The sequence below is a fragment of the Protopterus annectens genome, chromosome 9.part0 (genome assembly GCF_019279795.1).
Source record: "Protopterus annectens isolate FY-2018-M chromosome 9.part0, PAN1.0, whole genome shotgun sequence".
Classification (NCBI taxonomy): domain Eukaryota; kingdom Metazoa; phylum Chordata; order Ceratodontiformes; family Protopteridae; genus Protopterus; species Protopterus annectens.
In genome coordinates this window covers 241,679,098-241,694,852 of record NC_056743.1, presented here as the reverse complement: position 1 = coordinate 241,694,852, position 15,755 = coordinate 241,679,098, and the positions used below count along the sequence as shown (strand labels likewise).

General features: G+C 43.6%; 1 protein-coding gene across 2 annotated transcripts in view; it reads left to right on the top strand.

The window, feature by feature from the left end:
* SIRT3 (sirtuin 3) overlaps positions 1-15,755 on the top strand; it is a 714,236-nt gene that overhangs the window by 173,871 nt on the left and 524,610 nt on the right. For both annotated transcript variants that reach the window (XM_044082822.1, XM_044082821.1), the window contains exon 4: positions 5,578-5,810. In XM_044082822.1, coding sequence (XP_043938757.1) covers positions 5,578-5,810 — 233 coding nt within the window. The remainder of the gene's footprint in view (positions 1-5,577; positions 5,811-15,755) is intronic.

The window sequence follows — 15,755 nt, the reverse complement described above, 5'->3', positions numbered from 1 at the left end:
CCAAAGGTGTCCCCATTGATGCCATGGTGGTAGCGGCGGCCGCAAAGAAGGAGTTGGCTGAAACTTCTTCATCTGTCCATCCCCCTAACAAGGAGTCTAGGATGATGGAGAGATATGGGAAGCGGATGTTTTCTTCAGCGACTTTCTCCATGAAGTCTCTGAATTATTTGTGCCACTTAACCTGTCTACAGAGGGATCTCCTTAAAGAGCTTGGAGATACCCTCCAAGATCCATCAGCTGAGGGGGCCCAGGCCAAGGTTGCCTCCCAGCTGGCGACTCTTAATTCAGTGGTGAACACCTCCATGAGGCTCATTTCTTATGCAGCCGATGGTGCGAGTAGAGCCACAGGCACAGGCGTCGCTCTAAGGAGACATGCTTGGATGCGGCTTTGTAACTTTGCAGAACCTTTCAGGGCATCTTTCACCAACACCCCCTTTGATGGTTCCTCTCTCTTTGGATCACAGGTGAAGGACACCCTTACCAGGTGTGAGCAGGAAGGCAAGACTCTCTCTGCTGTAGGAGTCCATTTTTCCACTCCTTCCAGACCATATCCCAAGGGTCAGAAGAGTGGAAAGATGTGGTTCCGGAAATCCCAAGGAGCCTTGCCAGACACAAGTGGTGAGTTTCCCTCCGGGGGCAGAGGAGGGAACAATAACAGACACCACCCTCGGGGCAGAGGGGGTCCGCAAAACCAGGGCAGCAGAGAATCTTTCTCTGACTAGCCTTTTCAACATTCCTGAAGTGTTGCCTGGCTGCCCACCTCTGGAGGCAGTTGGGGGAAGATTATCGCTGTACCCAAGAGCCTGGCAAGACATAACACAAGACAAATGGGTACAGTCTGTTATATCCGGAGGCTACAGAATTCCCTTTGTTCGAGATCGCTTCTTGTCAAACAAGTCCCTTCCAGATGTTCCACCCAATCTAAGGGATCAAGCAGTTCAGGAAGTTTCAAAACTGCTAAGCAAAAGGGCCATCCAGCAAGTCCCAGCAGACCAGCAAGGATCCGGAATTTACTCAAGGTTCTTTTTGGTACCAAAAAAGACAGGGGACTGGAGACCCATTTTGGATCTCAGTGGACTAAACAGGTCTGTACAAAGAATGAAGTTTTGGATGGTCATGCTACAGTCCATTTTACTCTTTCTGGGTCAGGACAATTGGATGTGCTCAATAGATCTTCAGGATGCATACTACCACATCAAAATGGACAGGCGCTCCAGAAGATTTCTACGCTTCCGGCTGGGAGCCAGCCATTATCAGTTCAGAGCTCTGCCCTTTGGTCTCACCACAGCCCCCAGGGTGTTCACCAAATGTATGGCAGTGGTTACCGCTCACCTGAGACGGCAAGGATTCCAGGTGTTTCCATATCTAGATGACTGGCTCCTCACTGCTACCACCAGGCATTACTTTCTGCGAGCCAGAGACTACACTATCCAGGCGTGCTCCAGACTAGGTATCACTATAAATTTCGAAAAATCTGCATTGTCGCCCTGTCAGTCTATCACCTTTATAGGCGCAAACTTAAATACAAAAGGCAGGTCAGCCAGCCTTCCACCAGACAGGGTGTTAGTCATTCGGTGGCATGTCCAGGTCTTGTTAGGATGCAAGAAAATTCAAGCCAGGTTCGTCCTCCAAACCCTGGGTCTCATGGCAGCAGCAATCATACTCGTTCCTCTGGCCTCTTTTCACATGAGGATCCTCCAGTGGCTTCTTTTCACTAAATGGTCCTGCCATCAGCTTCCCATGTCTCACATGATTATTATCACAGAAGCATGCAAAAAGCACCTTGCATGGTGGATGGTCTCATCAGTGCCCCTGGACAGACCATTTGTACTTCCCCCTCCAGTTGCTATGGTGACCACGGACGCCTCCCTGATCGGGTGGGGGGGGCATTATCAGGGCAGAACAGTCCAGGGCACCTGGCAACCTCAAGAGTACCATTTGCACATAAACGTCTTGGAGATGAGGGCCGTGCTTTTAGCGTTGCAAGCTCTTCAGGACTTTCTTCCTACCGGGACCATCACAATTCAAACGGATAATATGTCGGTCGTGTGGTACATCAACAAGCAGGGTGGAACCAGGTCCTACCTCCTATGTTGAGAAGCGCACAGACTCTGGCAGTGGGCGATCTCTTCCCAACGGTTTCTGACCGCAACGCATATCCCTGGGAGATCCAATGTCATAGCAGACAGGCAGAGCAGAGCTATTCTCATGCCTCACGAGTGGTCTCTGAATCAGGTAGTGTCGGACCAAATCTTCCGCAAATGGGGACAACCTTGCTGCGACCTCTTTGCCACCCCCTTCAACAGCAAGTGCAGCAACTTCTTCTCTCTCCTTCCACATCCAGGACATTCCCCCAGAGACGCTCTAGTCCACGATTGGCCTCAGGGACTTCTGTATGCATTCCCTCCTTTTCCCCTAATTCCCAAGCTGATACAGAAAGCTACCATATTGGGTTGCAAAATGATCCTCATTGCCCCGTACTGGCCTTGACAAATATGGTTCTCGTTCCTGCATCATCATCTTCATGAGCAGCCTTGGACTCTGGACCCAGTTCCAGACCTTCTGATCCATCAATTGGGCGGGCTGCATCATTCCCTACAATTGCTCAAGCTCACGGCTTGGTTGCTCCACTTCCAACCCTAGCCAGGCTTCCTGATATCTCCCAATCGGTGCGTGAAATCATTTTATCATCGCACAAGTCTACCACTAGAAAAACTTACACTAGTAAGTGGAAAAGTTTTTCTTCCTGGGCAGAGGCTAAGAGTATAGACCCCTTTTCAGCCCATGCATACCACATCCTGGAATTTCTTGCAGAGCTCTTTCATGCCAGATCCGCTTCCGCTACAATTAGAGTGCAGTTAGCTGCAATTTCATATTTTAACATTGGCCTTTCGGAAAGTAATATAATGTCTCATAAGCTTTGTAAGGCCTTCCTCAAAGGGACCACTCTGCTCAGGCCCCCAGTGAGAGATCCTCCACCCCCATGGAATCTGAATTTGATTCTAGCTTCTCTAATTTTGCCCCCCTTCGAACCTGCAGCTTCTTGTCCCTTGAAGTTTTTATCTTGGAAAACACTTTTTCTGGTAGCAATTACTTCACCCAGAAGAGTTTCGGAACTTCAGGCTCTTTGTATCCATCCCCCGTACCTAGTGTTCCACAAGGACAGGGTTGCTCTCAGGACTAATCCTTCCTTCCTTCCATCCTAAGGTCTCTTCTGAGAATAACTTGAATTAGTCCATTGACCCTCCTGTGTTTTTTCCCAACCATTCCAACAGGGCGGAATATAAGTTGCATCAGTTAGATGTTCACAGGCAACTATGCTTTTATTTGCGTAGGGCTAAGGACTTCAGAAAATCGGATCAGCTTTTCCTTTCTTATGCAGAGGGCAAACAAGGTCTACCAGTATCAAAAGTAATGGAAACCAAATAGGTGCATCTATAGATCCAAAGGTCCACTCGTCAACACAAAAAGCAGCCTGAAAAGATGTAAAAACAATACACGAGTAGGTACCACCACTATAAGTCCAATAAACTGAGCAGCAAAGTTTCGGTACATTTATTGTAATTATAAAACAAAAAAGATGAGCGCTTTCGCGTACACACAAGTACACTTCTTCAGATCTTAAAAAACTTTAATTTAAAACACCCTTTTTATATAAAAAGTCTTTCATTCTAATGAAAGCAATTAATCAATCAATCAATTACTCAGAAACACAATTTCCTAATGGACATTCCCTAGTTACCTAGCGCTTCTCATAAAATCACAAGAGTAATCAACATCATAAACAATAAGGCATCCTAAATAATTCATGCTTCCATATACATATCTATGGTTCTATAGTGATGTTCTTCTCACAAAATATATGGAAAGAACGTACAAATATGCAAATATACATAACGTTAAATATACACAAGCAAACAAACAAAATAAAATAAAATAAAATATCAAAAGTAAACTTATCCAGGTGACTGACTTCTATCATCACCTTTATCTATCAGCTAAGGAATAAACAATTGCCTGTCAAACCAAAAGGTCACTCCACCAGAGCATTAGCCACTTCTGTGGCTTTTCAGGCTAGGTTGCCCATGAAATCTATTTGTGCAGCGGCCACGTGGGCCAACCCTCATACTTTCATCTCGAGTTATAAGTTGGATGTGGTTTCCAGGAGCAAAGCTGAATTTGGTTCCACTGTTCTGAAGAGTCTGTTCCATTGAGCCACTCAGGATATTAGGTGCTGTCCCAACCAGCAAGAATGAAGGCGAGATAGACAACTTAACATAAAGAAGTTATGTACCTACCATAACGTTCCATGTTAGCTGTCTCCTCTCGCCTTCTTTCTTGCGTCCCACCCTCCATCCCCCTATCCCAGTGGACTGAGAAAAGTTCTCTATGGATTTGCACTGGCTGAGCCTTTTCTGGCTATCCCACTCTACCTGGTAGTCTCTATAGTAGGGTTTATGTATGATAGGATAGGATTCCTTCATTATTTTGTCTTCTGTTAGTCTTACCAAACAAGATCTGGGTATCTAGCGCCAGGCATAATGGGATATGGGGAGGCCTCGAGCCAGTAAACAGCTCTCGAGCTTTAGAAGATGGCCGAACCCAACCAGCAAGAAAGAAGGCGAGAGGAGACAACTAACATAGAACGTTATGGTAGGTACATAACTTCCTTTTATCCCATTTCCTCACTGAAGTGTGATCTTGGAGTTGGTATATTTAATGTGCAGGGTGTGTGGAGGTGCAGCCCCCCACATGGGGGTACAAGGGGGTGTAGCCCCCCCTGCATAATAGTAGAATTATCGTACTGTTGCCTGTACATTCTTATGGTACGTTAATGTGCATAGCAGGAGGTGAGTGACATCACCTCCTGCTATGTCAAGTACATCAAGCCTTGGTTGTCGATGTATTCATTTTTGGTTTGGTTTACTTTTCAGCATTCTAAATTCCACATTTAGAGTTGACATTTTAAACAGTCGACCAATTCGGATTCAAAATGCCAATAGTAAACCTATGTAAGTGTGTGTGTGTGTGTGTGTGTGTGTGTGTGTGTGTGTGTGTGTGTGTGTGTGTGTGTGTGTCTGTGTATAAATATATATATATATATATATGTGTGTGTGTATACATAAATACATAAATATGTGCATTTATTTAACATTTGTTTTCTGGGAATGTCTGATTGGGTCACAGCCCGCTTTCAGGGGAGAACCGTAGAGAAATGCTCCATATGCATTGCTTTGGAATATGAGAGGAAACTGGAGCACCCGAAGGAAACCCACGTGAATGCAGGGAGGACATGCAGACTCTGCACAGAAGGCACCTGAGCTGAGAATTGAACTGTAGAACCTCTTGCTGTCAGGTGACAGTGCTAAGCACTGCCCACTATATATGTATATATGTGTGTGTGTGTGTGTGTGTGTGTATGTGTATATAGATATATATATATATATATATATATATATATATATATATATATATATATATATATGAAACTTATCCAATAATCCAGACACCTGTACTACTGCAATATAATATTAACTGGGTGGTTGTGAAAACTAACTTTGCTGATTTTCCTTGTAGGTCTCCTGAGAGTGGCTTATACCATAACCTTCAGAAGTATGATCTTCCCTATCCTGAAGCTATCTTTGAGATTGATTATTTTTTACATAATCCAAAGCCTTTCTTTACACTGGCAAAGGAACTGTACCCAGGGAATTATAAACCCAACTATGCACACTACTTCATTCGACTTCTTCAAGACAAGGGATTGTTGTTGCGTATGTACACCCAGAATATTGATGCCCTGGAGAGAGGTATGTTTCTTTTTTAGTTAAGTGCATGAAACTAAAGCCTCTAAAGAATGTAACTTTTAGTAAAAATAATACATTTAATTATATTACGTTTATGACGTTATTAGACAAAGAGTTTCACATAACCATGATGACTAATACAGTGTTTCCATATTTTGAGGGATGTTTTTAAAACAAAGTTTATTGAAACCATGCAGTCGGATGACAGTACAAATGCATTACAGCATTCCAGTAATACAAAAATCATGTGGGAAGCATAGTGAGCTTCACCAAGTAGCAGCACAGTCGCAGCAGTTCATGAATAGAAAGAATAGAAGTAAAGTTTCACTATCCACACTATTCATCTTTACATTATGCTACTTTACAAAGTAAAGATACAAATTCCAATGGACTCGCCATTTAAGGTCTTTGTAGTACAGATAACAAAAGATGTCCTTCCATATCACTGTTGCAGTATTCTTTAAAATAGGGATTCCCTGCCAAGGGTAGCCTGGCATCCCCCAGTATACCAAAGCCTTTTGGTTTTAAAGGGTACGCTGTACATCACATGTATGCTCCCCATGCATGGTGTATTGCATAAAGGTGATTTCCGGATGTACCATCCTCAGAACTTCTTTGCTGCCAGTCCAGATGCCATCTTTGATCACCAGTCTGAATGCCTGTTCGTCTGCTGGTTCTTCTGCTTTCAGATAAGTGCCCCATTGGGGTTTTTAATTTTGTTTATCTAATGTTTGCTTTGTAATCTGGTTGTTAGGTTTCATGTCATCCAGAAAGGGGAAGTGCCAATGTTGGAGACAGATTCTCCATAAAGATCCTCACAAGCAGTGTTTGTTTTGTTTAGATGCTGCACACAACCAAATATCCGTGATATTTTCCAGTCGTTTGTCCCTATGACTTTGAAGAGTCAGCTTTCTTTCCTAGTGATTTATCTTAAGAAGCAACAACTTAAATTGTTGGCAAAGGATACGATGAAAGGAACTTTCTGGCCTAAGGGCCAGCCATCTTTGAAGAAAAGGGACAAGAAAGTTAGATCTGATTCTTCAGCTGTACTTGCTCCACTGGATATTTCTCTTAAGGCTGGTGAAATCCTGGAGGAGTGTCCTGTTTCTTTCTCTGATTCCTCTGCCTTGACCACTTCAGAGGCCAGCATGGACCTGATTCCATGCATGTCCATGGAGGTTTTACAGACATCTGCCTCAGATGTACAGGCGGAATCATGGCTGGTTATTACAGAGGGCCCTAGGGGTGCTCCACATATTTTAGTTAGAGAAGAGGTCCTAACTATCATTATTTAATACTGTCAGGGGTCAGAGCCTCCTAAGTTTTTCAAGGCTGGTGTCCCATTCAAAAAGAAGTAGAAAAGTAAACATATTTTGCCTGCTACCAAAGATCCTCAGAGTGAATGTGAATGGCAGAACTTCACTCAAGGCTTGATGTTCATCGTGTTACCTTGCTGCAGTCATCACACTTGGGTTATCCTGTCGTCAGGCGGTCCCGCAGTTGGCCTGAATTCCAAAGTCTTGGTCCGGCGTCGGTTGCTGTCGCTTCTTCCCTGACGTCAGTGCGCCAGGGGTATGTAGGAGGCATCCAACGCCATTTTCTTCAGTCTTTCTTGCTGCGCGGTGCCCGAAGCAGAAGCAGTTCGCAAGTGCCGGTCGGCTGACTCCTGAGATTTTCGAAGTCGAATTTCAGATCCGAAGTCTTCTATAAAGCTAAGTACCCCGTTGGAGAAACTTTTCTTGCCTCAGACTGATGTCAGAAAAAGTTAACAATTGTATTTCTTGTGGGAAGCAAATACCTCATAAGGATTTTCACTCTTATTGTATACCTTGCCTAGGCCCAGACCACGACGTCACTGGTTGTCGCTTTTGTGCTAGGTTCAATAAGCGAATTATAAAACGATGCTTTGATTTCGCACAACACTACTTCTGTAGAAAATTTAATTACACTATGCCGTCGGAGCAACCTACTACCGGCGTGCACAAAAAACGCAAAGATAAGGACAGGCAGCCTAGATCCAAGCCTGACTCCGAGGCCTCGGCTGGGCCGGTCGCCGGTTCACCGGTTTTCAGTGAGGCGCCTATGCAGCCCCTGGCTACCGCAGAATTGGAACCCCAGACCGCTTCGGATTCTCTGGCGGAGAGTTCTAGGCCGATGCAGCCATTTTGTTTAGGCCCTACCGACGACATTGCAGAAGGAGAAGCCGGTGCTGCAGAAACACCTTCAGTTTCTGAAGGTGTCTTCAGACCGACGACGCTCACCATAAAACCGTATCCTAAGCTTAAGATTCCTCTTAAACCAAAAAAGACTGCACTTCAGTCTCCAGTTCAAGGCCCCATGCCTAAAAAACAGATGCTTAAAATGGCTGAAGATTTGATCTCTTTAATCAGGGGTTCACAACCCCCACCCGACAAAAGGCCTAGACAAGAGGAAGATTATGCCTCCTCTGATCAATTGTCTATTTCCTCAGGCTGTTCTGAGGAACAAGATTACTCCTTTCCCCCTTATGAAGATTCTGATGCTGAGGATTCCATCCCCTCAGCTTCTCCCCCTGAAGACTATTCTTTTGGGGAAACCTTACATACCATGAGGGAACATTTCCACTGGGAAGGTCAGGACTACTCCAACTCAAAGAAAAGGCTCAGAGAGTTTCTTTTACTCTCCCCAGCACAGACCACTTGCTATCCCCCCAGGTTTAGACATTGTGGATGATGTTTACTTAGAATCTAGTCTAAATCCAGATTCTCTGCCTCCTGCTCCAGCCAAACCAGATAGATATTATAGAGTGCCTGACTCCCACAAATTCCTTTACAAAAGCCCTGTTGCTGACCCAGAGACTATCTCCCAGGGTCCCAAAGGGGCTAAGGCTTCTATGGCTAAAAATCCGGTACCCTCTGAAAAGGACTCCAGAGCACTAGACAGGTGGGTGAAGAAGGTTTACACCTCAGCCACTCTAGCTATGAGAGCACTAAATTGTCAATTTCACATGCTTAAATACCAGCAATTCCTAATGTCTCAAATAAAACAAAAGATGAGCACACACCCTCAACAGTCTGAATTGAAGGAAATGTAGGATCTGTTGCATGCAGCTGAACAGGTGGGCAAACATACTTTACAATGTGGATTTGATTCCTTGGAAGCTTCCTGTAGAGCAGCTGTTACTGGGTTTGTTATACGTAGGCATGCTTGGTTGAAGGAACAAACTCTGCCTGATCATGTTAAAGCAAAGTTACTAGATGCTCCCTTACAGCAGGATGTCCTATTTGGGGTTAAAGCAGAAGAAGTTTTAAAGAAAATGGAGGATAAGGCAAAATCTATGCAGACGGTCAAAGATTTCTTACAGGTTCAGCCCCCACGCTTCAGCAGAAATTGGCCAACAAAAAATTGGTCCTTTCCAGCTACTGACAGACCACAAAGGGGTAAATACAGATGCCCAAGAGGCAGAGGACAAGCACAAACCCATTACAAACCTCGACAATGGGGCACTGCAACACAGAAGGGAGGAGAAGACAGGTCCCAAACTACTAGAAGGCAAACACAATGACTTAAACCTCAAATTGCCAAGCAAAACTCTCTTGGCAGCTCCCTTGGGAGGAAAATTAGCACTTTTTACAGACAACTGGCACATCATCACAAAGGACAAATGGGTCCTAGACATTATTTCACAAGGATACAGATTCCATTTCCACACCTTGCCAATGAGAAGAGGAATGCCAAACCTACCACAAAATCAATGGGCAGAGGCACAAAAACAAATTACAGCTCTCATGGACATGAGAGCCATTCAACTGGTACCTACACGGGAGCAAGGCCAAGGATTTTACTCAAGGCTCTTTCTAGTCCCCAGAAAGGACAATGCTTGGAGACCCATTCTGGACCTTTTAATTCTAAACACCCTCTTACAAGTACCCAAATTCAAGATGCTAACACTACAGCAGCTTCTTCCCATGTTGGGCAAGAAAGCATGGCTAGTAACGTTGGACCTCAAGGAGGCATACCTGCATGTCCCTATCAGACAAAATTGCAGAAGATACCTCCATTTCATTGCAGGTTCAACCCATTACCAATTCTCTGCACTGCCCTTTGGCTTATCCACTGCACCCAGGGTCTTCACAAAATGCCTGGCACCAGTAATTGCATACTGCAGACAAAGAGGAATTCAAATGTACCCATACCTGGACGACTGCCTCATCCAAGCAGAAAGCAAGGACATCCTCTTACAACATCTGGCTTTTGTAAAACACCTTCTAAGTTGCCTAGGGTACACAGTAAATGAAAAGAAATCAAAACTAGTACCCTCACAAAATATGACATTCCTGGGTGCCAACTTGAATACAACGGCTCAGATGGCTTATCTGACGCCAGACAAACAACTACAACTGACTCAATACTTCAAAACAATGGCAACAAAGACCCAACTCCTTGCAAGAAAAATTCTGCAGGCCTTGGGCTTCATGGCATCTTGCATACTACTAATACCATTTGCAAAACTGCATATGAGGAAATTACAGTGGTACCTAAAAAGTGTATGGACTCAACACAGCCACAGCTTGGACACAATGATATCTCTCATTCCCTGCCTTCAACAAGACTTTCTATGGTGGCCACAGGCATGTCACTTCAACAAGGGTCAGCCTTTCACCTTGCCCCCAGCCAGGCAAACTATGACAACAGATGCATCCAACTATGCCTGGGGGGCACACATGGCAGGACTGTGCGTTTAAGGCATATGGACTGCAGATCAAAGGAATCTGCACATGAATCAAAAAGAAATGCTAGCTGTACAGAATGCCCTGACAGCCTTCAGGGACCTCTTACATCTAGGACAGCTTACAATAAGGATTGACAACACCACAGTAATGTGGTACATAAACAAACAAGGGGGTACACACTCCTACTCTCTATGCAGGCAAGCAATGACCTTGTGGAACACAGCATTGGCTTACCAAGTTTAGCTACAAGCTCAATTCCTGCCAGGAAAAAAGAACACATTGGCAGACGACCTAAGCAGAAACATCATGGATCCCCACGAGTGGAAACTGGATCCTCAAGTATTTGCAATGATAACTCAAAAATGGGGGCACCCATACATAGACTTGTTTGCCAGCCCCCAAAACTATCAGCTGACAAAATTTTGTACAAGGACATTTCACCATCAAGCTTGGAAAGTGGACGCACTCTCATTCAGTTGGAAAAACCTGACAGTATATGCCTTCCCTCCATTGCCCCTTCTCACAAAGGTGCTGCTGAAAGTCAGGATGGAGAGACCTAGAATGATACTCATAGCTCCAGACTGACCACGCCAGCACTGGTACCCACTACTAAGGAATATGACCCAGGGCCCACCTTGGATTTTACCACAAATTACTCATTTGCTCACACAGCAAGACAGTCAGATTCTACACAGCCAGCTCAAAACCTTAAATTTGGCTGCATGGCAAATCACCTAAGCAACCAGCCAGCTCCTCTTCCTCAAGCTGTTATGGATGTTATTCTGGAAGCCAGGAGGCCCAACACCAGGAAGGCCTACTCGGACAAATGGAAAAGGTTTTGCACCTGGAACCAAGCTAAAGGCCAAAATACCCTTCAGCCACACATTCCTCAGATTCTACAGTATTTACACAAAGGACTTTCTTTTTCATCTATTAAAATCCATGCCTCAGCTATTTCAGCCCACTACAACATGGATCCTCCCTTATTTTCACATCCGCTTCTAAGGCAGTTTCTCAGAGGGGCCAAAAACATTAGGCCCCCCAGGAGAGCACCTACACCAACCTGGGACCTCAATTTTGTTGTGGAAAACCTTACGCTACCTCCTTTTCAACCAGCTTTCTCAGCTGACTTAAAGTTTATATCATGGAAGACTACCCTGCTGCTAGCAATAACTTCAGCCAGAAGAGTCTCAGAGCTTCAGGCACTAATGGCAGTAGAGCCTTTCCTCATTTTTCATCAAGACAGAGTTTCTCTACGAACTATAACCCCTCCTTTATGCCTAAGGTGGTATCCAGTGTGGCTCTAAATCAAACCATCCATTTACCCATCTTCTTTCCAAATCCACAGAACAAAGGAGAAAGACTCCTGCACTCCTTGGACATTCACAGGCAACTACGTTACTACTTGGATAAAACTAAGGTTTTCAGAAAATCTGACCAGCTCTTTGTATCCTATGCTGCAGCTTCACAAGGAAAGGCTATATCAAAACAGACCATTTGAAAATGGTTAGGACATTGCATTCGTTTTTGCTACACCCACCATGGAAAACCAGTTCCTGCTAGCATAAGGCCCCACTCTACCAGGGCAGCAGCTACATGTACAGCCTTCCTCAGGGGGTTGCCAACCAAGGATATTTTAGAAGCTGAAACTTGGAGCTCAGTACATACCTTCACCAAGCACTATCACTTACCACTTTACTGTAAGACTAGAGCTGGCTTCGTCACTGCAGTTCTGCAGGGCCTACTAGCCTCCTCTATCCCTGTTTGACTCCACCTCCCATCCTTAACTTTGGGATTCTACCCAAGTGTGATGACTGCAGCAGGGTAACACGATGAACATAGTACAGTTTTGTACCTACCATAAATGTAGATGTTCGAGTGTATACCCTGCTGCAGTCCAGGTTACCCTCCCTCCATCCCCTCTGACCTAACTAACTAAAACCTTTCTATGCCTTAAACTCTGATACTACCTTTGTGGTGTATTTGCTTATAGCTGGAGGGATGTTTTGTTTGTGCTAAACTTTTATGACCACCATTTTGGGGGGGGCACCTGACATCTGGGGCAAGAAAAAATGAAGAAAATTGTGTCGGATGCCTCCTATATACCCCTGGCGCACTGACATCAGTGAAGAAAGGACAGCAACCCACGCCGGACCAAGACTTTGGAATTCAGGCCGACTGCGGGACCGCCTGACGACGGGATAACCCAAGTTTGATGACTGCAGCAGGGTATACACTCGAACATCTACATTTATGGTAGGTACAAAACTGTACTTTTAATGCCCTTGTGGCTCTCAAGACTCCACAGGGTTTTTCTGTTCCTGCTCCCCACTGGTCTTTTACTCCTCTTAAGAGGCCTAGTGAGCAGGATTCTTCTTCTGAGGAGGATGCTAATTTTTGCAAAGTGTCCCTGACTTATTCCAGCCAGATTCCTCCTCCACTTGACTGTAGTTCTGAGGAAGAAGAAGAGTCTTTCAGTCCTGATTCTCCTTTCAAGGAGATTTCATTTAGTGTTACAGTTTCCAGAAAGATAGAATTTTTCAAATGGGACTGTGCTCAAGTGTCTAATGTACTATGAGCTTTTGCCAATTGAGGCTCCTAGGCCCTCTGCTGTTCATCCATTTCTTGTTGCCTTGCTGGATACTTTTTCTACTGCTTCTCAGGCTCCTAATTCTCAAATCCCTGTTCCCAAAAACATGATAGGTTTTATAAAGTGCCTAAGGACTGCATGTTTCTATGTAAGTGTCCCTTTGCTGACTCCTCTGTCTTATCTGTGTCTTCAGATAAGCCTTCCAGATTGTTGCCTTCCACTAAATTGCTGCCATCAATCAATCAACCACAATGGTTTCAATCCTACTTAAACAATAGGCAACAGGCAGTTCTGTGGGAGAACAACTTATCTCCCCATCTCCCCATTGCACTCGGTGTCCCCCAAGGTTCTATACTTGGACCTCTTCTATTTTCTATTTTTATCAATGACCTGCATACTGTAATTCCTCAAGCTACCATAATACAATACGCAGATGACTCCACATTAATATGCTCAGCCCTGACTCCATCAGACCTTCAGTCCCTCACCCAAAAAGTGTTTAACATAGTAGAGGAATGGTTACTACACCATTGCCTCATCTTGAACCCCAAAAAACTAAACTCCTACTTTTTACTCCCACCCATAGGGCCACACCACTACACTTTACTGTTACATCAAACAATGGAACCATCATATCCCCTGACTCTACCACAAAACTCATAGGGGTACTAATTGACAATAACCTTAACTTTGATAGTCACATTAACAGTGCAACAAAAAAGGTTTGCACGGAAGCAGCTGCACGGTTCAGGATAAAGCTAAATCAGAAACAAAAAAGCCAGCATAACATGACCCAATATAAAGCTGATAATTTATTACAAAAACGACAGCAAAACTGCACAGACCGGTTTCGGCTGGTACACTATACACAGCCTTCTTCAGTGTGAAATAAGCACAATCAGAGCTGTCATTAAATACACTGCACAAAAAAATGATTGGTTAAAGCTACAATTTGTCATTCAATCCAGGTGGGAAAAGACCACCTAACTTAATAATCCATTTTTTCTCTTTTGAATTTAATAAAGAATGCCAACCAGTTTTGTTGGTTAATTTACCACGAATCATATCAATAATAGTAAAAAGAAAAGCTGCTGTTGGATGTTTAAGTTGATGCTTAAATAAAGCATTATGTATTCTACCTTTTCTAATGTTGCTGATATGCTCTGAGATTCTCAATCTAATGGGCCTAGATGTCTGGCCAACATAGAAAGCCCCACACGTACATGTGGCTAAATAAATAAGCCAATCAGAACTACAATTTGCGAAAAACTTGATATCATATACAGTGGGGGAATTCTTGCTGGTGAATTCTTTGGTTTTGGATATTTTATTGCAATTAATGCAATGTCCACAAGGATAACATCCCACAGGTATAGTACCTGTCAGAGTAGTTTGAATGGGTTCCAGACCTCTTGTATCATGTACGTGTTTGTAATGACTGAATGTACTGCCAAGATTCCTGCCTTTCCTAAATGAAAACCGACATTTATTAGGGATAATACAAGACAAATCATTATCATATAGTAAAAGATTCCAATGTCGATGAATGCTTTGAAATAAATGATCGGAATTCCTGCCATATGTGGTAGTGAACCTAATATGTTGAGTGGCAGGTGTGTTTTCAGTCTTGTAAGTTAATAAATCATCCCTGTTCATATGACCTACTTTGTTTATAGCATCAAAAACATAACCCATCTTATATCCTCTAGACCTGAAACGTCTGGTAAGGTCATTACTTTGTTCCTTGTAAGATGTCTCATCAGAACAGATACGTTTCAGTCTAATAAATTGAGATTTGGGAATGTTTTTGGAAATATGTGGTGGATGAAAACTCGAAGCATGTAATACGGTATTATATTCCGGATGCTTCCTAAAAACTTTAGTACTTAGAGTATTGTCAGATAATCTATTAATGGATACATCGAGAAAAGTGATATTATCATGATCATAATGTAAAGTAAACTCGATACCCCATTTGTTATTATTGAGATATGCCAGGAAGTCGAACAAACCTTCTAGTTCGCCCTTCCATACTGCCCAGCAATCATCAAGGTATCGACGCCAGATGTCAAGATGTTCCAGGTAGATATTATTGTTATAATTATAAATCAAATCTTTCTCAACATAGGCCATGAAGAGGTCCGCATAAATGGGCGCAAAAGAAGAACCCATGGCGGTACCTTTAGTTTGCCAATAACAGACATCTTGGTAGAAAAAAACATTATTGTTCAAGACATAAGAAGCCATATCCAATAGGAATTCATTAAATTCACAGGAATATAAAACAGAAATCTCTAACCAATATGCAAGAGCTTCCAATCCACCAGAATGAGGAATGTTTGTGTATAAAGCACTGACATCTAAAGTACACATACGCCAATCAGGCTCAAGTTGTGTATCAGAAATAATCTGTAGAAAATTAGTAGTATCTTGTAACCATGAACGAATAAGAGGTAACAAAGGATTCAATTTGTCAGTCAAAAAAAGGGAAAGGGGTTCAGTGATGTAACCCCGACCTGAAACAATGGGTCTCCCTGGGGGGTGTATAGGGTCCTTGTGTATCTTTGGCAGGAAGTAAATGTACTGATTTGATGAATCATAAACTAACAGTTGGTGCATAAGGTTGGCATCAATAATGAAAGCATC